The following is a 24,445-nucleotide window of genomic DNA, read 5'->3' as shown; positions in this document are numbered from 1 at the left end:
TGCCTAGGCCAAAGTTTCCCCGAGGAAGGTTTGGCCAGGGGGGAAGTTTTTCCTGTTACACCGGTATTGCTTGAGGAATAAACTCCTCTGTTCAAAGAGGAAGTCATCGGCAACAGACACATATGACGTCATGTCACATGATACCTTCTGTTCATTAACTGTCGGTTGTTTTCATAATAGACGGAAATACAAGTGCATTTCTTACGTGTTAATTGGGTTTATTGTCCTTTGCAAACTTTACATTCAATTTTTATCAGGGAAGGTGACTTTCAGAATGATTTACCGTTATGAAAAAATAAAGAGGAGTTAGTATTCTCCTGTAAACACAACCTGTGTCATTCCTTAGCGCCCCCGGTTACAGTACATTTAGACATTTAGAACACTGTTGACTTGTTAGTGGAGCAGAAAACACCAGGGGGAGAGAGTAGGAATAATTTTACGACCCAGTGACAGCGCCCTCTTGTGTGTTAGTTCTTCTCACAGATGTACTTCCTATGTTTATAGCACTGCATATCGCTTACTCCATCGCTGTCAATTTCACCACATTCTTGGTTATCATGGATGTCCGGTTCACGGTAACCCCATGCGATGTCTGTCGAGTTGTTGAGCCACCTGTACGTTATCTTCCCGTCATGTTCCTCTTTCACCAACCCGATCCATGTAGAATAATCTAGGGGGGACACAAATATCATTAGTATATTTCAGTGTTCGTGAGGTGAAGTAAAACGGGAGAATGTCGTGTTCACAACTGTTGTACTTATGTAGACACGTGAATGTGTGTGTGAGAGATGGATGGTACAAGTTGGCACCAATGATAGCCTTTTAGCGGCCATACAGCTGCCATGCAATGTCGCACTTCAAGAAGTATACTCCACTTAGACTCAGTAGGTGACTTCAAACGTCTCTGGCCACTTCCTTGATTGAGACGTCTGGCAGGGTACAAGTGGCATCTTTTACCGTCTTTTGGTAGGACGGGACCGGAAATCGAACCAACCGACCTTCTGCTCTACGAACAACTATCATGGCAACTATGTCACATGACCCTGCTCATGCTATTAACAATTGGTCTGTCTGGTCCAGAATGAATCAATGCAGAATATTGCTATAAGCGGCTACTCCAACATACATTCTGAGTTGGAAAGTATCGGTCTTCAGGAATCCACGATTGTTGTAAGAGGCAAGTAAAGGGATCGGGTGGACAGTTAGCTGAATTGGTTGATGCACATCATGCGCAGATCGAGACTCAAAACGTCATTCATGGGTTTGTCTGGTCCAGACTCAATGGGTTACAGACTGCCGTCATATTGCCAGAAAGGCAGTATGAACAACAAACAATCCACGGGTTTGTAATAACGTATGCTTACCTATTCCGCGATTGAGTTCCTTCACATGCTGAAATAGAAAATCAACCTTTTCCTGAGTGTCTGCAATAATGAGTTCCGCCCCGTCAGCATGACAACGTCCTCTTGCCTTTTTCCACATAATTTTATACATGAAGTCTTTCCAGCACAAAGGAATCCCCGACCTTGTTCTGTGCAGCTTATATCCTTCGTCTTCTGGACAAGGCACTGTGGAGAAAAAGACATATGGTGGTGTGTCTGATGATGGGTATCTGCTTGCCGAGAGATCGAGTTTTACCTGTTACTCATTTCATTCCTGCAGTTTGTGAACTGTAACTTACGGCCAGGTTATTTTGCATAAGAGTGATGTGGTCCAATGAACATCGTAATGTTGTGCCGGGAATAACAATTTCTTATTGGTCAAGATATGATTTCTAAGCTATCTAGTAACTAATGTTTTTGTATAATCATTTGTAAAAGCTTGATATTCAACACTACTTTTCAACATGCACATCATATTTCAATGGTGACTAGGCGCCGATACAGGTCACGTTTTTACAAAAATACAACCCTGATAACTAAAATATACTTCTGGAATAAAGCAACTGTGCATTATTTGATGTTTAACTGTGCATTATTTGACATTTAACTGTGCATTATTTGATGTTTAACTGTGCATTATTTGACGTTTAACTGTGCATTATTTGACGTTTAACTGTGCATTATTTGATGTTTAACTGTGCATTATTTGATGTTTAACTGTGCATTATTTGATGTTTAACTGAGCATTATTTGATGTTTAACTGTGCATTATTTGATGTTATGCCATTTTTAATGCAAAATGATAACAACATGATTTGTGGTGTTTTCCTTAATCACTGTTTAACTGTTGACAGGATAATATGAAAATCTGTATGATGTGACACTAGGTATCGTTACACACACTTGAAAAGATGTTGAATCAAAAAGTCAGTTCACAAATTTGTGTGTGTCCACCATTGGCGTTGATGCAGACTTGACAACTTATAGATGACTCTAAGAGATTGATGGAAGCTTGGGGAATGTTATTCTATGTCTGAACCAATGCTTGATCCAATTCAGCCAGCGTAGGCACAGTTTAGGTTCAGATGTTAGTTTGAGATTAATGTGTATTCCACAACATTCAGAGGCTAGAGAATAAACACCAGTTCTTCAAGCTTTCACTATCGCTGAAAGGGTCGTTGTCGGCACGGTTACTACAGATGTGTACCCCAGGTACGTTGGGGTACATATCTGTAGTACCTGTGCCGACAATGACCCCGTCAGCTTCACTATCAGGTGTGTGAACTTCAGGTGTCAAAAAGCATGCACAAAGTGAGTAAGTTCATTGTGAACAAAGTGCACATGCCCTGTGTGATACGAGACATCAAGTTTCATGCAGAGTGCTTTGCTACATGTGTATGTAAGGTTACTTTTATAACTTTTCAACTCACTAATATTTTATGCAATTTTATGTAATGCACAGTAACTTTTTTCCATTCATATAAAATTCAGTTTCAATAACTAATTGAGACGTAGAGCTTCTTCTGATCCTCAACTTTTAAAGATGGTTTCATTTCAAAATCTACTTAATTGCACATTGCTGTCTACAGACAATAATAATGATTGATTGATTGCGTATAATTTTACACCCGCTTTTAGCAATATTTCAGCAATATCACGGCAGGGGAAACCAGAAATGGGCTTCACACATTGTGCGTGACAAGCAAACGCTTTAACCACTAGGCTACCCCACCGCCCATCGATAATAATGAAAAGATATTTAATTCAAATCATTCAGGAATTCAAAAACTGAAAATACACTTACTGTGAACACTGTGTTTTCTTCTTTCAGTGACGCCATGAGCACGGACTCGGCCAAGAAACCCTGAACACACCCTGGTAAAGAAGGTGTTCTGGAAGCTGTTACAATGGTCATCTTGACCACACAGCACGCCCCACTGAATAACCCCCTTGCCATGGTACACACGCCAAAGTCCAGATTCCGGGGGACGTTGGGAGGTGACCTTTCTCCACGATCCCTGAGTAATCAACTCCGCCAATAGTGAGGACATAAGGAGGAATGGCAGGATGAAATGGACAGCCTTACTTGTCATGTCTGCACCAAGTAGATAAATGGAGTCTGAAATATAGATGTTACTATATTCTAAACGGCCTTCATTCTATTTTGGTCTCAGATATGAACCTGCATCAAACATGTGAAGAAAAGAGAAAACACAATCAAATGAATTGTTTGTACTGTTTGGGCTATATCATATATGTTTTTTTGAATCACTAACAGTGCTGATACAAGGTGTTCAAGAAAGGTGACCTTATCTGTCTCAACCCCTCCGAACCCCACCCTGACACCCGTTAAACACCCATCATTGGTTCTCCTGAGTTCCATTATAAACTGATTGGCATTTATCTATGCAGCGTCAGCTTAGAAAGAAATGATTGGTCCGAGACATTCAAACTTAACCCAGCTGTGTAGCAAAAAAATCTATTTCATAAATGTTTTCCTTTCCCTGTAAGCAGCGAGCTGTCTGAAGCTGTACTCAGTTGTCGTAATTAGAGCACAATTTAATGAAAGTCAATGCTCGTCAGCAAATCAGATATCAGCTTTCTTCAATTATCCGAATTTATTCTTCAATCCCTCAATTCTGAAAATGTTATTACACCAATGAACTTCCACTCAAAACACATATATTCCTTCACTGGTATAGATAGCCTTTAGGTGCGGTTGCCATGATACTACTTGGATAATGCACAAGGATGGCTTAAATAGATTTGAGCTTGACTACAAAGAATTTTTACGGCACATCCTTGATCCTTTCCTTGAGTAGTACAATACCTCCCTGCTTACAGGTTGCTAAAATATAACTGGGGGCATCTGGTTCACCAGGTGTGAAGATCATTCACTCATTCATTAGACTTGATCTTCAGTAACCCATGCTTGTTGTAAGCGGCAACTAATGGGACTCACTGACTTGGTTGACACGTCATCTCAATTATGTAGATTAATGCTCATGCTGTTGATCACTGGTTTGTCTGGTCCAGACTCGATGATTAACAGACCACTGCCATATAGCTTGAATATTGCCAAGTGCCTAAATCCTTCTGCCATCCACATGAACCATGGAGGCTGAAACTCATCCCTACAGAATATGACAAGAAAAACAATCAGGTTTTCATTTAATGTGCATACCCCCTTGTAATACAAACCAATAAAATAGCGATTTGAAACTATCATCTTTTGTTAAACAACTTTTATAATAAGTTTCACTGCAAACAAACTATTAACCATCTACAACAACAACCAAAATGTGTCATTTACAAAATAACTGTGATTGGACAAAGCTTCATAGGGGATTCATCCTGGCCTATCAGCAACCAAGTGCATGACATCAGTCTTCAGTTACTAATTCCAACAGCAAATCTGCCATCCCGGATCACATCAAAACAGGTGAAATTTACACCTAAAATGGTGTTGATGAAAATACTAACTATTGAAATAATAAATGTAACATTAGCATCGAACTCGTCCCTAGTTGAACCCTAGCATTCACAAGGAGGAGGTTGCTCTCTTGCTCAAGACCCCAGAAACTTTCCTCCGACACCATTAAGTACAATTTCGATAAAATACATGAAATGAAGTATGGACGACGACTTACAACACGTCAAGGTGCTGGCTTGGCTGTCTATGGTTCCAAATATCCTGCTCAAAATGTCTGATGCAAAAGAGTCAACACCGTCAAATTTTTGCCTCTTCCCAAACTTGAAGAAATAACCGTCTGTCTTCTTCGCCAGTGGTCCCAGACACTCAGGTTGGCTGGTGAAGGATTCCGTATGAAAGGTCACCGATGCAGTCAGCTACCCTTGTTCATCAAGTTGTAATGAATCCCTGGGAATCGACCATGCAGTGGTGAACTCCTTCTCAGATGACGTAGAAGACACCTGATTGTGTTTTTATGTTTGCCGTATCATGGAAGCTTGCTACACATTGCGTATTATCTACATTAAAGTATGTATATAGTGTGTGTTACTGAATAATATATTAAGGTCATTAATACATTTGGGTAACCTTGCTTGAAAGTTCAGCTGTGAATAATGGAACCACTTTATCAGAACTGAAGACAATTTGTTCATGGCGCGCTATAGGAAATGATAAGAAGCAGGAATGCAGATTAGAAATCAATAGTTGTGCATAAAAAACTGAATCAGTGAATAATAATGGAGGTACTGACTTGAGACAAACGCGGCCAACTATAATTTAGAAGTGAGTGAGTCAAGGCCACAAGTGAAATCTTTTGGTCACTTAGATTAACGGTGTCCAAACTCAGAGCTGCATATCTAATTATTCTGATGGATATGTTACAAATTATTCATCCCTCTGTAAACAACGGACTAATTACAGCCTCCCCAAGTCGGCAAACTCACACCCTCCCTGTCAGAAGTGTAAATACATGTCTATCAGACTGGTATCAATACAGTATTAGTTAAATGGAAGGAGATTCATGTGTATTTAATAGTGATTACTTCAAAATAGGCTGTGTTATTCCATCAAACAATGGGAAGGACTTAAAGAAGTGTTTGATATAAACAGTGTGATTGTAAACTTAAGAGAATATTCCAGCAAGCTGTGGGTGAGTGAGTGAGTGTGTGCATGTGTGAGGGGGTATGTGCATGGACATGCGTATGAGTCAGTGAATTTCTGTGTCTAACCTAACATTCCTTTCTAAAGTGCTTGAATATTGCCAAGTGCCTAACTCTTTCTGCCATCCACATGAACCATGGAGGCTGAAACTCATCCCTACAGAATATGACAAGAAAAACAATCAGGTTTTCATTTAATGTGCATACCCCCTTGTAATACAAACCAATAAAATAGCGATTTGAAACTATCATCTTTTGTTAAACAACTTTTATAATAAGTTTCACTGCAAACAAACTATTAACCATCTACAACAACAACCAAAATGTGTCATTTACAAAATAACTGTGATTGGACAAAGCTTCATAGGGGATTCATCCTGGCCTATCAACAACCAAGTGCATGACATCAGTCTTCAGTTACCAATTCCAACAGCAAATCTGCCATCCCGGATCACATCAAAACAGGTGAAATTTACACCTAAAATGGTGTTGATGAAAGTGCTAACTATTGAAATAATAAACGTAACATTATCATAGAACTCGTCCCTAGTTGAACTGCGAAGTTAGAGAAAACAACCTACGTTGAAAGCTGAAGATCATGAACAATCACAAGTATTGTTTGTAATTATAAGTAAACTTAATTCTGGGTTGTGGTAGCCATTTTCTCATCCACTCCGTGATGTATTACAGACTATTCCCAGTAAATTAAATTAAGAGGTGGTAACTACCTTGGTAATGATCCAATGCCTATCAGCAGTTACGTCCCTTAAGCAGCCTTTTCACACGGCAAACTACAGTTTGACAATACATATATTGTTGAAATTGTAAAAGTTGTCAAACTCACGTTTTCACATGTCAAACAGATGTTGTCATTTGAGCGCCATGACTCTATCGGTGCAGTCACGTGAAAATTTTGTTGACTATGATTGGTTGTTTCTGAACAACACGAGTTTGACAACACTTTGTATGAGACAAAATCCAATTCTATCTCCAAGTCCGGGCTGTTCCAATCGTAAGGAATAGAATCTGTTTCTAGAGGGGAGTCAGAACCTCCTAGCCCTTAAGGGGCGAAAAGACCTAGCCCCCCTACCTCTACCTCTAGAACTTGCAAAAGAGCCCCTGCTTGAGGAGGCCGATGTACGTGGTCTAGCGTCCATGACTCTATCAAACACTGAATGTTGTAATGGTGCCTGTTGAGTTAGGGATTGAGGGCGAGACCCAGATGAAGGTTGCATGCCATCTCTTCTACCCCTAGGTGCACTTCTGAACCTATTCTGCGACAAGAGGGCCGAAGCTAAACGCTGATTAAGATTCCTCGTAGTAATAGCATCCTTTGCTTCACCTGCTTGTTGACACTGCCCGTTGAAGGTAGCCTCTGAGTTCAAAGGTTGCTGAAACATCAGCTCCTTAGTGGATTCCGGTAAATTCCTAACTGAGTTCAACTTGTGTGTCCTATCCATAGCCGTAGTCTGCCCAAGGAATAGACTTGATTCTGAGTAGCATCCGACACAGCGTGATATAAGACATCCAGGTAAGAATGAGCCATGGCTACTTCATGCACCGACATAGCCACGAGAGTATCCTTCTTAATGTCCGTATAGTAACGCCCTTACACCCGCCGCAAACCAATTAACCAAAGAGAGGATATCTATGGTTGAACACATACTGCCTAATTGTTGATATGTTCAGGAACCTATATAAATGGTAAAATCATTCATTTTAAGTTTTGTCTAAAGAGTGCTAAATTCTGACACAGAAGCTGAGACCTTTTATACAATTAATGGAAATTAGGTGAGATATATACCAATCAGCATGCCAATGTCGTCTTTTCCGACGTAGCAAAATGCATAAACAAGCAATGACATCAAATACAATGATTACACAATGCCATTTAGAAAGTGGTAAAATGTAACATATGTCATATTTGGGATTACACTTTCTTAGTTAAGTACAAATACTAGTATTTTTTTTAGTTGAGCCCCATCCAGGATTCGAACTCACACCCTCAGAGTCAGGCACCTATTCGCCAGCACACAAAGTCAGCTGCCTTACCCGCTCAGCTACCACGACTTTCACCGCGACTTTAACACCCATCAGAGGGGTACACAAAGTCTGCAGTCTAGACTACCAGTTGTCTGACTTCTATTTATTCATATACACTTCCGTCGTTCAGATATCAGGCTGTATTTTCTTTGTGCACACTTTCCGTAAAGATGCCAAATTAAAAAAAGTTGTAGCACAGTGCTTTTATCGGTGTGTGATAAAAAGCGGAGAAATTTACTGTTTTTAACGCAAAACAAAATTTTTGAAACATTTAGCAGTGTCGATTTCTCAAACTGCCAAGGTAGTTGCACTTATATTTATACCAATGGATAGGAAATTTGATATTCTACATTTCTGTGTAATTTTATAGCCGTACGTAGATCCATGACCACGTGAGCGCAATTCTCGAACAACGATCACTTTTCAAATTGTATGAAAATGTGTGCCTGAAGAAAACCTCGGCATCGAGGGGGTTAAATGGCTGAAGGCAACTAAGCAGTTGTTTGAATTGCATGAAATATGACAATAATCGAGGACATATTTGATGAAAGTGACCAGTATGTTTCACCTTAAAACACCAGTCAAGCAGATTTCCAACTAATGCAGTGTTAAGAAGTGTAGAGGTAAGAAAGACACCTCTAGTCATTGTTTATGCCCAACCTTGGGAAAATAACAGATAGATATGTTTTCATCTAGTACCTAACAAAATGTCATTTCTCATAAATTTATTGTCCACAGAAACACAATTTGACACATATCGCGATGTTTTCAGCGAACAAGTTATAGACTCTCACCGCAGTGAAAGAACACCTGTGTGACCCTACGTCAAGACCAGTGGATTCGAGCTACGCACTTTCGGTACATTCTCCGTTCACCATACCTTACAACCTGTACCATTCCTAGCAACAGGTGTATCTGCAACAACATCTACAGCGTCCACGTGTCTACAGCATCCATGCAAAGACGGACAATTCTGACACCAGAACATCCAGTGGTGCAAATGAGTTGTAAGGACATCTCCTGACTGATGACATCTTGATGACAGGACAGGTGTTACATAGAGAATCTCACCCAAGTGTCTACTGATATCGATTATATCAACAGGAGTTGATAAAGTTACAAATATCCGAGGCTTGCCGAGGATATTTTCACTTTTATCAACGAGTGTTGATATGATTGATATCAGTAGACACGAGGGTGAGATTCTATTTATCATCAAAAATCATTCTTCATTAGTTTTCAATGAAAAATTTACATCTCTCAACACTGTACTACCATTAGACTTGCTGTGCAGTGATGTCATAGCATTGTGACATCATCAAGTTGATGATGTCATAGCATTGTCAGGGCATTGTACAAAATCTACTGTCAAAACGATATCTCCTAGGAGATATCATATGATCTCACACAAGCGATATCTCCCGTGGAACACAGTTTTGGATGATAAATAGTTATAGTTACATGACGCCATCGCTGGGATTATACATGTTTATTACCTACGAGGACGAAAATACCAGGGTTCATATTTTTCATAGGCAAAAAAGGCATTATACGTTATTATTGCGTTATACATGCGGCGACGGCGGGTAGCCAGCCTCTGTTTAAAAGAAGATTTGGGTTGATTATCCTTAAGTTGACGACTTCGGTAATAAACAGAATATTATATTCATGCCCATGTCATACTATGTTTACGACACTCGTGCCTAAATATCGGTATATCCTCGCTCTCACTCGGAAATACCAACATTTAGGCACTCGTGTGGTAAACATAGTATGACATGGGCATGAATATAATATCCTCTGTGTACTACTGTGTATTCTCATCTGTAAATATAACTGTATATGTTGCTCCTTTATTACCAACTGTCATGTCAGGTTAGACATTCCCGTGTCCATCTTGTTACCTGAGATCGGCTGTAACTTGGCACATGACCTAACACTGACTTGGTCTCAACACTACATAATAGAAAGGGGTGTAACGATGTCATCAAGTTCATTTCAGGGCGAATTCAACAATGCTCACTGTATTTATCCCATTTAAAGTATGCACACATTTCAAGCCAATAGATTTACCTACAAAATGAGACATACAGCACAAAAATCAAAGCCGTACTTTGGGAGCTAGGGTCTTCGGAAGCTAAAAAAATCGTGATTTCTCAATTCCGAGCCAAAATCCTTGCTCAGAATTTTTAGCGGTATCTCACTGATTTTCTTGTTTATTTCACAGTATACACAAACGACATGCACCAAAACATGTTGAACTGTTGGCACCTGTCAGCGCGCTTGTCGCCATTCTTTCGGAGACACTTACACCTCACTGTTATAATGAGTTACGTACATTTCTTCATCGCAAACAGGCCCGTGTTGCACCCGTTGCCATTGACAACCTTGGCCTTAACCTACACAGCACTAAAAAGAGCGAGGGAGCTCATTGGCTATAAATAAGATATGTCCCATCAGATCGCGGAATCCTGTCAGTGTTTGGCAGTTTTTAGCATTACAAGCCCTTGTGTAACATGGCATCATGTTACGCACATCTATTTGCCAGTTTAATCCATACCATCTTATTGTCTTTTTTAATTTCTTCAGAATGTTTCATCTAACTTTCATGCTGTGAAAATAAAAAAAAATATAAAATTCCTCACAAAATGCAACTCTGCTAGTGCTGAATGAATTGTTTAATTACTCTGTACTTGGCTCATAAACACCTGATTAAAACGACACATTATGTTAACAAATCAATAATTTATCCACCTCGCACCTCCTTCCATTCAATGAACATCTTGTATACAAGATTAATAAATTCACAATTCTGCATCAATGATTCTGTACCATTATTGAATCATGAATTATTTGCTTCACCGATTCATCCAGTATCTTGCTGTCAAATACATTTTTATTGGATTTCACTCAAAACATACTTTTTTCTAAAGATAAACTTTTTTTGACAGCATGGGGCATGTTTTCATAATTGCTAATAATGATACACATTATTCAATGAGAAGGACTTGACAGAAGGGGGATGGTGCAAGTACTTCAGCCAAGGAAAGAAATTTGTCGATCTTTATGGGTTTTGTCTCTTCAGATAATGCAGAGGCGGGGAAATAAAGATAATGATATTGTCAGCCTCATCATTTATTCATGGGACCACATCGTCGCTTACAATGTTATACAGAAGATTTAAGAGAGCCTTTTAGTGGAATTATTACAGAGTATTACTTCCTGAGAACTGTCAGAGTTTCAATTAAACTAATAAACTCATCTGTGATATACTGCGTCTATTTCATATCATTAAATCATTTGTCTTGTATTTTGGTACGGTGGCGGCAAGGGTGATCCGGTCAATTTAAACGCTACTATTTGATTAGCAGAGTCGTGTCCCTTAGTCAAGCTGACACCGCCTCTGTGGAGTCGAAACGCGGTTCACCTTCTGGTATGGTTCTAGGTTCGTGATGGTGGGTTTCACCAAACAGTCCTACATCGAAGACCTGCCACACTTTGGTCTCCAGCAACCCATGCTTGTCGTAAGTGGCAACTTACAGGATCAGGTGGCCAGGCGCGCTGACTTGGTTGACCCAGTTGTGTTGATCGATACTCATGATGTAAATCATTGGATTGTGTGGTCCAGACTTGATTATTTACAGACTGTCGCCATGTAGTTGGAATATTGCTGGGTGCAGCTTTAAACAATGAACAATCAATCCACGCTGTCATATTCGTGTTATACTGTTCAAAACAGCATGAAACTATGAACTGTTGGAGATGTCAGAGTCAGTGTAGTTAATCCCTGTTTAAGAGTGAGTGAGATAAAATTGATTGTCGCATCAGCATTATTTCAGCCATGTAGTGACCTGTCATAGAAATAGGGGGATTGAGTGGTCACAATGTCTCTCTTGCCGGTAAACTGGAAATCACAACTCAACAGACAACTTATTTTGACATTATTATCTTATTTTAACTATAACTGCCGACTCTCTCAATGTAACAGCCCTGATCTCAGCCACGGTGTCGCAAGGCAGGTCCAGCCCATCCATAACTGTCCCCCGCCACTCCCTCCCTCCTAGCTTCTGTAAGCATCTACAATGGACCACCGGACAACCGGTAACCTGGTAACAGCCCGGTTACGTCCCCACCCCTCTCATCTCACCCGGCACAGGAACCAAATCGGGGAGAGACTTTTGTTCCCCCCCAGGTCATAAAAATGGTTGGTTGAACAATCCCCTGTACACGTTTTGTCCAGAGGGTGGTGGAGCCACAAGGAGGCTAACGAGGAATGATGAGAGGTGGCGGTCGCGCATGATGGCGACATGAATGAGCTGTATTGCTGGCAACCCGCTGAGTGATATCGCTGATTAAAGTCATCGTTTGATATCATCCCTAGATGAAAACACTACTGATATCCCCATCAGGGTATTTAACTGGGAAATGAATTGCAATTAAGGACACCCCAAGAGTGAGGTTTAAAAGGTCAAGTTGCTGGTACTTGTGAACCCTGGATAATAATTTTGAAATAAATGGGACCGTTTTATCACTTTAAATTTGAAAAAATTGGTCAGCAGTCTTTAACAGATCCATCCAAAATTAGTGTCATTTCAAAGAGAATACTTTTCTGATTCATATGTATGGTTGCCAGTTAAAGTAAACTTGTGTCTTAAACTAAACTAGTGAACAAAAGTTAGATTAAGGCTAAGTCGGAAAGGATCTTCAGATATGTGGCCTTTTGCGTCATGTTTAAACCACCCCCACCCCAAAGAGTCTGGGTACGAACACAGATCCCTGAACCTCAAGCTTGTGAGAAGAATACTAATATTTACTAACTTATTTAAGTTAATGTTCCGAAATATGTCACCTCTGAGAGATAGTCTCTGTTACAGACCCAACATCAGAATTTTACACACATTCACTCTCATCCCAAGACATACACAGAGTCCAAGAAATATCATCCATCTAGTTCCACTGTGTTACACTAAAACGCTGAAGCGGCTCAAAACTTAACTCACTCACTCTTTCTCATCTTTCGGGATCGGGTGGTCAGGCTTGCTGACCTTGCTGACACGTCATTGTATCCCAATTGCTTAGATCGATGCTCATGATGTTGATCACTGGGTTGTCCAGTCTAAACTTCATTATTGACAGTCGCCACATAGATGGAATATTTCTCAGCTCAAGCTGCCAATACTCATACTCTTTTCATATCTCTGAAATTCAGTCCTGAAGTTGCGTTTTTAAAGTATTTTCATTCAGTCTTATCCATAGTTCCATTTCAAGACAACATGCGAGTCTGTGATGTACCCGACCCGTGAACGTCTGGATTACAATATTGATCACCACGGGGGGCATGGTGGGCGAGCTGGCTAAGGTGCCAGGCTAGTGATCCAGCGAGGTTGAGGTGTCGGGATCGAGCCCACCTGTGACCGGGTGTAAAAACCTTGGAGTCAACTTTGTGTGCAGACTCTTTCAGTGTTGTCACAACCCCTAGTGTACAGAACACAACCCTGTGCACTTCAAAGAACCCACGAATCTGTTGGTATATGACCAGATGGTGGCCACATGAATACGTGCAAACACCTTGTTGCGGGTATAGCAACCTTCAGTAAACTTGGACAAAGTACTGTGACTATGTGTCCCAGTCCACCAAGCTGTGAATGGGTACCTCGTACGGATAGGAAAGCCGCAGTAACTCGGTGCGCCTAGTGGCTGCAAGAGTTGTATACTCCCCAGGGAGTTGAGATTGATAATAAGATGTGCCGTTGAGATTGACATCCAGTGATCAAGGGAAAAACTACCAGCACCTTGAGCATGCACTAGTGCGTGGATATGTGCGCTATATAAATATCAAATAATAAAATAATAAAAATAAAATCTTCAGTAACCCATGCTTGTCATAAGAGGCGGCTAACGGGATCGGGTGGTCAGGCTCGCTGACATGGTTGACACATGTCATCAGTTCCCAATTGAGCAGATTGATGCTCAAGCTGTTGATCACTGGATTGTCTGGTCCAGACTCGATTATTTACAGACTGCCACCATATAGCTGGAATATTGCTGAGTGTGGCGTAAAACTAAACCCACTCACTCACTGTGATGTACCCTCAGCAAACTTTTATCTTCATTCTCATCACAAGAACTTTGCTCACAATTCACCAAGCAGTATCATATATAACATTCACAAGTTGTATGAATGCCATGTGAACATCTCAAGAAGATGTATTACTCTAGCTGTCCTCAAATAGCTGATGGTCTTTCTTCCTTGGTCATGTATACTGATGGCAAGAAATAAGGCAACAGATACAAATGTGGACATTTGTTTGATGTGACATCCAGGCTGTGCCCGGAAGATGAGGAGATATAGTTCGGCAGTTCACCAACCCCTGACAGGTCACCAGATTATCTTCTGTACATGAACTATTCACTGTAGTCACAAAAGGGTGTGCTTATCAAAGTATCACATTTAAATTTGTTCCCCCCTAGATGTTGAATCTGAATGTTTTTGATAGTTAGGAGGCAGTTATATATTTCTTCTGCTGTTGTTTTGTAATAATCATCAAAATTCCTGATAAACTATATTTTTGTGAGAGTTGGGGGTGCTTATAAAGATTACTTCAGGTTGGTATATAAATCCCGTAACGGGGTGCGGAATACAGTAGAATAATATTCATACCAGTATAAGAGCAATATACATGTAACACATTTCATCTATTGTTTCAATGCTGTATCTTGTAATGACCTGATACTATCTATTGTTTCAATGCTGTATCTTGTAATGACCTGATACTATCTATTGTTTCAATGCTGTATCTTGTAATGACCTGATACTATCTATTGTTTCAATGCTGTATCTTGTAATGACCTGATACTATCTATTGTTTCAATGCTGTATCTTGTAATGACCTGATACTATCTATTGTTTCAATGCTGTATCTTGTAATGACCTGATACTATCTATTGTTTCAATGCTGTATCTTGTAATGACCTGATACTATCTATTGTTTCAATGCTGTATCTTGTAATGACCTGATACTATCTATTGTCAATACTAGGGCCATTAACTAATAAATCTTGTGGTCCCTGGCAGGAGATTGGGTCCAAGGTCCAAGGATGTACCAATGTGGTTGTATGTCTTCATTATAAGTTACACTCAGCAATATCACTAACTACTCAACTGCAGTAAGTGAGTGAACGTGGTTGAGGTTAGTTTTACTCTGCTCCTACCAATATTCCAGAAATATTATGTCGGGGGACACCAGAAATGGGCTTCACACACTGTACCCATGTGAGGAATCGAACCTGGGTCTTCGGCGTGACGAGCAAACGCTTTAACCACTAAACTACCCCACTGCCCCTATTACAGATCCAATATATATGGTGACTGGCTTGAATTTTCCTGTGATCCTTTATTTTTGTCTCTCAGTTTATATTGTGACTGGCTTTATTAATTAACTCTGGATCATGATTTATAATGTCGGAGTGACCCACCATGGGGGTATGATGACAACCAAGTCACGTGGGTGACCACTTGATTCCCCACCCACCCACTTTCCTCTGTGGGCCCGGCACGGGGATGCATGTTTAAGGTATCCATCCAATAATTCCTACATTGCTAATTACACTTTCGTTTCATCATCATCATCATCATTTAATTATCATCATCATTATCATTATCATCATCATCATCATTTAATTATCATCATCATTAATTATCATCATCATCATTTAATTATCATCATTATCATCATTTAATTATCATCATTATCATCATTTAATTATCATCATCATTATCATCACCATAATCATTAAATTATCATCATCATCATCATTATCATCATCATTTAATTATCATCATCATTTAATTATCATCATCATTATCATCATTTAATTATTATCATCATCATAATCATTTAATTATCATCATCATTATCATCATCATAATCATTTAATTATCATCATCATTATCATCATCATAATCATTTAATTATCAACATCATCATCATCATCATTTAATCATGTTTAATTGCATGTTTCATAAAATAGCTTTGAAAAATCTTTGAAATGGAAAAAATATTGTCCTGGCCTAAAATTGAAAATCAATTACAATTTCAAATCCCTAGTAATGCCCTAATTAGGGTTTTGTTAGAACACAGGCTTGCGTTTAATGGTGGCATCAATCTTGATGTCAAAATAATCTTAATGAGGCATTTCTTCAGCACTTAACCTGTGTGAGATTTGCACAAATTAACCATTCTGTTCAAATCATTCATACCAATTTTTGTCTATCAAATAAAGACCATTCATTCCAATTGCATGCATTGCTCATAATGGAATTAAGCCGGATTGAAATCTAAAACAGTTAAAAACGTCCTTCACTAATCAGTGCAAGTTGGTGCAGCTGTATGAATGATGGTTGATGGATGACGACGGGGAACTGTAGAATGGATCCAAGGTCAGTGTGGGTGAGTTTTAGTTTTATGTCACGGTTAGCATTATTTCAGCAGTATCACGGAGGGTCTAGGTCGGGATTCAGGGTAGGACAGATCCCCTGTACCTCTTGCTTGCCTCTCTATAGCATGTATCTGACGAATAGAGTCCAGATTGGTGAGGGGTGAAATTTGTCCATTATACCAAATATTGCCACTCTTGTGGGATGTTTGGTCATAAAATGTGTGTGTGATGTGTGTGTGCATGCATGCGTTCTTGCATGCATGAGTGCATGTGTTTAAGACATATGACCTAAAACAATTTTCTTTCACGTGAAATTGTTACAGATGCACCTAATTATGTTTTTCTGTTTTCTGGAATTCCACTGAAACCCTGCTTGAATACAAAATGTGTAGAATAGTGAATGTTTGCTTTTGAGTTTTAGCATTAAAATTTTGAGTTTTGGGGACAACCAGTTACACCTTCACGAAACAATCACCAGCAACAATATAAAGGTTAATGTTTTCTGAGGATAAATGGTATTGTCTACACTGAATATTTCGGGAAATTTTAATGACAGGTGCTATAACACTTCTACCCTAAAATCCACTTTTCAGCTTAAAATCTGTCACGGGTATCAACTCAGGACTCCAATGTCGTTTCCCGTCAAGGGAGGTCTCGTCTTAAAGTTTTAAGTAGGCTTTGGCAGACAAAACACAACAAACGATATTTATCCGAGGGTATTCCTGACATCACAAAAACATCTCAAAACATCATGACTGTCGCAGCCATCAGACAACAGTTATGTTTTATAACAGCCTCCTGTTGTTGATTGGATGAATATGAACAGAGCCAATAAAAAATTCAAAACGGACACATTTCAACGGCCTCTGACTCTTTATCATGGTCTCAAATTGACCAGCTGACCGAAACGGGTACAGCGCCACCTTGTGGCCTGTTGTGACTTTGAGACGGCATGTTAATCCTGCCAATAAACAAATCGGAACATTAGCTGGAAGGGTAAGAGGTTGACAAAATCATCGCTCCTATAAAGTTTTACTGGGGATTAACCTGCATACTGTTGTCGACAGGCGAAATGTTTAATTGTTTTTTTATGTTGCATGAATCCTGAATTTGTAAAAGTATCACTGCTATCATAAAACATCAGAGGTGGGAAAAAGGGTAGATTTATTACACATGGTCGTTATAGCCATGAGTGAGTGAGTGAGTGAGTGAGTGAGTGAGTGAGTGAGTGAGTGAGTGAGTGAGTGAGTGAGTGAGTGAGTGAGTGAGTGAGAGTGAGTGAGTGAGTGAGTGAGTGAGTGAGAGTGAGTGAGTGAGTGAGTGAGAGTGAGTGAGTGCTTATGCTCACAATGCCATGTTTTAACGGCTTTGACAAGAAAAAAGAAAGTAAGTTTTAAATATTGTCAGTAATAAGAAACATAGTAGTTATTTGTGCCAATGAACAGTTCTTTCAGATAAATAAAGGTCTTCTTGTTTAACATTGTTCAGTATTCCAACCATGATACCAGCCTGTAAGAAGTCAAGTCTGGACCACACAAACCAGACAAACACAGAAGATGTTACGTCTACCACCCGACACAGATGATTCCTCCTTTAACTCATCAGTAACTGGAAACCATCCCAGAATCCCCAAATATGAGATTTTTATAACAAATACATACATATTATATAAATATATTATATGACTATATTCTGAATCAAGTAAACATGAAACACAAACTTGATCAGAAGCTACAGTTAATTTTAATTCAGTTCAAGGAAATTACCCAAATCACTACAGAATAGCGATTCAAATGACCAGCTTAAACTTTCAGATCAAACAAATTTCCAAAAGAATGATAAGCGTCTTAAATCAAGATCGCACTTGATTTCCCTAATCCACACACAATAACTCTCCTCAAGAAGCATCTGTGGTGGAACAAATTAGCAGTTTAATAAAAACTATTGAAAGACTTCCTATGCACAACTCTCACATTTTTCCAAGATCCCCTTAATCCCAGCGGTGGCGGACACATTAAAAACCAACATGACCATAGTGGCCTCTTCACATGAGAAGGTACAAATAGTCACTCGCGCTCTCCACTTGTAGAGGTAAAAAGATGTGTCTGAACAGATGGCTGGCTGAATACAATGGCTGAAGCCCTTTTTAATGTGACAATGCTCATTGTGTGCTGTCTAATAGATGCAGTCAAGTGGGTGTGACCTTGGTATTTGCATATTGACGACCTTGATGTCTCTGCACACAGATCAGTAACCTATACTGATTACTGTGCAGTTTTGCTGGTTTGTTGAGTGCAATTTTCTTTTAATTGCGATATTTAATGTACCTTGACACACAATGTTAGGTAACATGATTCACAGATGAACAATTTCTGTCCAAGTTGGATGGATAAAGTTTCAAGTTAGAGCGCTATGTTCATGATATCCTTGTTGTGTTGTAATATATGGTCTCTGGTTGTAAGGACTGTCTAAAAACCTTGAAATAAATGTCAACCATCAAATTCTTTAATATTCCAGGAAAAAAGACTGACTGTTGACATTTGATACTCAATGAACATGGATTATTTCAAACGTGGCCACCTTCTTTCAAACAAAGCATCAATTTGAATTTCAAAGATAATTTTCCTGGCCTCTGGACAATACAAATGTCAAAATTACGGTCAAGTTTTATGACAATAATATCATAATAAGGAAATGTTTGAAATAAAATATTTATAAATATAACAAACAAAATATCATTTTTAATCAACATATTTTTTGTGTTAATATTCCTCCTTGTACTGAGTGACAAATGGATTGGCATTTAGTCTAAGATATAAATTTCAATGTGAAATATAATAAAGAAATATCTTTATCTTCTCTAAAACTTTATATTTACAAAACAATTAATCATAAAAGAATAGCTTAGAATCATTCTTAATTTCTGAGAAACAAGACTATATTCTGTAGAGTCAGGGCGACACACTCCAGGATGAGGGGTGGGGGGTGTACAGTTGTAGTTGCAGTGTTCATTTGTCATGCAGAGTTGGATTCCCTACATGGGTACAGTGTGTGAAGGCCATTTCTGGTGTCCCCTGCTGTGTTAGTGGTGAAATATTGCTGTAAGTGGCGTAAAACTATACTCACTCATTCCTGGATGAGGTAATGTCAAGTGTGTTCTGAACCAACTGGCTGATAATTTGTCTCAGTTCTCCTAGCCACTGTCCAGTTTTAGACATATTTAAGAACAGACTGACCAACAAGGGCTATAAGATACACCCACTTAGATTACGAGACGTTCTCGTGACCTATATCACATAATATTGCCAACTGATCATATTGTTACACCTGGAATGAAGTGTTGTCTATCGTTAGCTACAGAAATTATCCAGTCAAAGGAAGGTCTTCAATATGTCCAGCACAAAATCTACACCTGTCTCAAGAGAAACAAACACCTGCCTTCCTGGAGTTAGATGTAGTAGTTAATTACAGGTGTGCCAACATCAAAGAGATGACCTGGCGATTCAACCAGAGTATAACAGGTGAGCACTGTGTGAGGACCTCTAATGAGATCACAGGTGATAATCATTGCTATTAATGGTCTATTTGAATGCAGTTACGGTGGCTTTGGTTTAACAATTTCCCTTTCAAAGTATCTTTTACACAAATTATTTCTTAAATCAGTATTTTTGGCATGAGAAGGATAGAAAGTATGTGCATGCATTCACACCACAGTGGGAAATATTCTAGCATATAATTTCACGGGCTCAGACACTGATAATGTTGAACTCCTGGGCACCATTCCACCCACTACTGAATACAAAATGGAAAAGACAAGAATTTCACATTTCAGTTTTTATTTCATTCAAGGATGTAAAATAAACCATCTGCTGGCTGGCCATCCCTCCCTCTGGCTACCTTTTCATAGAAATAGCAACATCATCTCCAGAAAGATAATGACAAATGACACAGGTATGGAAACTCGTTTACATCTTAATGATTCCACATCAGTCACAGGTAAGTGGTTTGCCGATACCTGCCCCCGGCCCAGTGATGGGTCGTCTCGTCTGTCATTATAGGTCAGGTCTAACCTATCATTAGGACAGGTAAGTGCAAGGTCTAGTCTCATCCAGATGACCTTGGGGAGTGAAAGGCATTCCAGAAACTCGTACCTGTACAGGTGTGTAATTACCTGGTCAGTGGAGCTGCATGCCGACTTACTGATGTGCAAGACTGATTGGATTAAACATACCTGTGTAATTACATATTGAGTACTGTGGACACTTTCATCTGGTGAGGGGGATATCGTTTGTTGGGAAAGTTCCATAAAGAAGACACCTGACTGGAGGATGGATGGATGGAATGGATGTATATAAGGGTGGATGGGGTAAGATGGATGGTTGGGTGGATTTTAGGGTGGATAGAGAGTGGATGTGCAGGATGGATGGATGGATTGGGTGTATATAAGGGTGGATGGTGCAGGATGGATGGATGGATTGGGTGTATATAAGGGTGGATGGTGCAGGATGGATGGATGGATTGGGTGTATATAAGAGTGGATGGTGCAGGATGGATGGATGGATTGGGTGTATATAAGAGTAGATGGTGCAGGATGGATGGATGGATTGGGTGTATATAAGGGTGGATGGTGCAGGATGGATGGGTGGATTGGGTGTATATAAGGGTGGATGGTGCAGGATGGATGGGTGGATTGGGTGTATATAAGGGTGGATGGTGCAGGATGGATGGGTGGATTGGGTGTATATAAGGGTGGATGGTGCAGGATGGATGGGTGGATTGGGTGTATATAAAGGTGGATGGTGCAGGATGGATGGAATTAGGTGTATATAAGGGTGGATGGTGCAGGGTGGATGGTTGGATTGGGTGTATATAAGGGTGGATGGTGCAGGCAGGATGGATTGGGTGTATATAAGGGTGGATGGTGCAGGATGGATGGGTGTATATAAGGGTGGATGGTGCAGGATGGATGGGTATTTGGACTGGAAGGGTTTATAGACTGTATGAGTCACAAGCCTATTACACTATCTGAATCAGTGAAAAAGTCGGTCGAGGCCATCATCACAAGTCTGGTGCTGACAAAGAACTACCATTAATGACACCAAAACCTAAAACTGTGAATCACAGCCTCTCTTTGATTGAATGCATGACATTCCTACCAAACATTCAGCCGACATTACGTACACTTATACATAATCCATGCTTTTGATGAAGACTAGTTGTGTGTACCATGCATCAAAGTCGGTCAATAGTAAAGACCTGCTACAGTCAAAGATACTGGCTGACTGGAGATGTGGGTCTGCCAGGGCTGTGAGTCACTATCTACTTGCTTCACTGGTTGCCTCTCAGAGATGTTGTCAAACATTACACGGAGTCAAACGTGTACAGTAATGTATCTAAAAGTTGTATGTCAGAATGAATGACCATGAGCAAGAGAGCATGAGTTAGCATAGGTAAGCATACAAGAGTGTGAGAAGCCTTGGAAAGCATGTGTGAACATGGGTAAGCAAAATGGAGCATAGGAATGCATACAAGAGTGTGAGAATCATTTGAAAGCATGATGGAGCATGGTGGAGCATACAAGAGTGAGAATCACAAGAAATCATTTGAAAGCATGATGGAGCATAGGTGTGCATACAAGAGTGTGAGAAGCTTGGAAAGCATGGGTAAGCCTGAAAGAGTGTGGGAAACATGGAAAAGCATGAGAAGCATTGGAAAGCATGAGGGAGTTGGAGGGAACATGGGAAAGCAATTGAGAGCATGGGTAAGCATGAAAGAGGCAGCAGGCTCAAACATGAGAGTATGGGCGAGTATGCAGGTGTGTGAGAAAGCACTGGTGAACATGGAGGCTGTGAGCTAGCATGGTCTGGCATAGGGAAGTGTTAATGAGCAGACAGGCATGAGGCAGCATGGGTACGAATGAGGTAGCATGGGTAAGCACGAGGCAGCATGGATCAGCATGGGTAAGCATGAGGTAGCATGGGTAAGCATGAGGTAGCATGGTAAACATGAGGTAGCATGGGTAAGCATAAGACAGCATGGGTAAGCATGAGGTAGCATGGGTAAGCATGAGGTAGCATGGTAAACATGAGGTAGCATGGGTAAGCATAAGACAGCATGGGTAAGCATGAGGTAGCATGGGTAAGCATGAGGTAGCATGGTAAACATGAGGTAGCATGGGTAAGCATAAGACAGCATGGGTAAGCATGAGGTAGCATGGATAAGCATGAGGTAGCATGGTAAGCATGAGGTAGCATGGGTAAGCATAAGACAGCATTGGTAAGCATGAGTTAGCATCGGTAAGCATGAGACAGCATGAGGTAGCATGGATAAGCATGAGGTAGCATGGATAAGCATGAGGTAGCATGGTAAACATGAGGTAGCATGGGTAAGCATAAGACAGCATTGGTAAGCATGAGGTAGCATCGGTAAGCATGAGACAGCATGAGGTAGCATGGATAAGCATGAGGTAGCATGGTAAACATGAGGTAGCATGGGTAAGCATAAGACAGCATGGGTAAGCATGAGGTAGCATGGATAAGCATGAGGTAGCATGGTAAGCATGAGGTAGCATGGGTAAGCATGAGGTAGCATGGGTAAGCATAAGACAGCATTGGTAAGCATGAGTTAGCATCGGTAAGCATGAGACAGCATGAGGTAGCATGGATAAGCATGAGGTAGCATGGTAAGCATGAGGTAGCATGGGTAAGCATAAGACAGCATTGGTAAGCATGAGTTAGCATCGGTAAGCATGAGACAGCATGAGGTAGCATGGTAAACATGAGGTAGCATGGGTAAGCATAAGACAGCATGAAGCAGCATGGGTAAGCATGATGCAGCATGGGTAAGCACGAACATGAGGGATTGTCAAGGAGGAGGAGGGAAGACTGAATTTATCAAACACATCTCTTTTTAGTTACTGTATGTTCATGCAACTAATGACAGATATATTTGAATTTTCGTGTGATCTGCATTTCAGATTATATACTGTATTGAAGTCTTTTCATTCATTGATGAATGGTGTCTCATAACTTAGCAATGCAGTCAGTGGTAGTACTACTTGTTCCTCTATTGACATCTACCTTCATGTATTTACTGTTTCAAATCAGAAATGCAAGGATGGGTTCAAGTGGCCTGGAAAGGAAGACCTGTCTATTATATAACAGTCAGTTTGTACAAACACTGCATAGCTGCTGCACACGTTGACGTCCAGACAAGGCTGACTATAGATGGAAGTCTCCAGGTATTATGTGTTTCCAGAAGTATCTCGGGATTAAAACACCACGAATATTTGTTTGGGTTTCATGAGATATAAAATCTGTACAATCTGAATATGATAATCCTTCACAAGAGACTGATTGCACACTAAGCCTAATAAGTTAGAAAACCTAAACAAATTTTTGCTTGCAGAAAATGTTTTTAAGTAATTTGTAATTTTTTTTCTGTTTGAGAACCCTCTACATCTACGGAACACTGCTCAGAGTGACGTCCACACGTTTTGTCCAGTCCAGACTTGATTATTTACAGGCTGAAGTGACAGAGCTTGAAGCACTGGACATTGGCATAGAGTAGTATTCACACAGATTCAAACCCTGACGGCGGGGGACACCAGAAATGGGCTTCACACATTGTACCCATGTGGGGATTCGAACCCGGTTCTTCGGCGTGACGAGCCAACGCTTTAACCATTAGGCTACCCAACCGGGCCCCCTATGTAAAACAAACACAAGACCTACTGACCTACTACTACGTCATAACTATGGACTTCATGAGAACTCCATGTCCAGAGCTCTACCATGGTGATTAAATGACATCAACACCTTGCTGGATGAAATCTAAACACATGGCAAATTAGATCAATTATTATTAACCCCTTCACAGAAACGGAAACTAGCACCATCCAAACTCACAATATGAAAAACAAAAAATAAATAAAATTCTTACAAAATAAA

The 24,445-nt window shown here is 40.1% G+C and overlaps 1 protein-coding gene and 1 long non-coding RNA gene across 2 annotated transcripts in view; both read right to left on the bottom strand.

Moving 5' to 3' along the window:
* Positions 1-262: 262 nt before the first annotated feature.
* LOC124262951 overlaps positions 263-24,445 on the bottom strand; it is a 110,596-nt gene continuing 86,413 nt past the window's right edge. Inside the window, exons 2-4 of the mRNA XM_046697562.1 lie at positions 3,187-3,501; positions 1,365-1,568; positions 263-670 (exon numbers count right to left, since the gene is read on the bottom strand). Coding sequence (XP_046553518.1) covers positions 468-670; positions 1,365-1,568; positions 3,187-3,501 — 722 coding nt within the window. The 3' untranslated portion in view covers positions 263-467. The remainder of the gene's footprint in view (positions 671-1,364; positions 1,569-3,186; positions 3,502-24,445) is intronic.
* LOC124262953 lies at positions 7,978-12,161 on the bottom strand. The gene is made up of 3 exons (XR_006894735.1): positions 12,149-12,161; positions 10,703-10,713; positions 7,978-8,095 (listed from the first exon to the last, which is right to left on the bottom strand). It is a non-coding gene; the product is annotated as an uncharacterized LOC124262953 (long non-coding RNA).

This window comes from Haliotis rubra, unplaced genomic scaffold (assembly GCF_003918875.1).
Source record: "Haliotis rubra isolate DU_JTF1 unplaced genomic scaffold, ASM391887v1 Scf860, whole genome shotgun sequence".
Taxonomy (NCBI): Eukaryota; Metazoa; Mollusca; class Gastropoda; order Lepetellida; family Haliotidae; genus Haliotis; species Haliotis rubra.
This window is presented reverse-complemented; position numbering and strand designations above follow the sequence as displayed.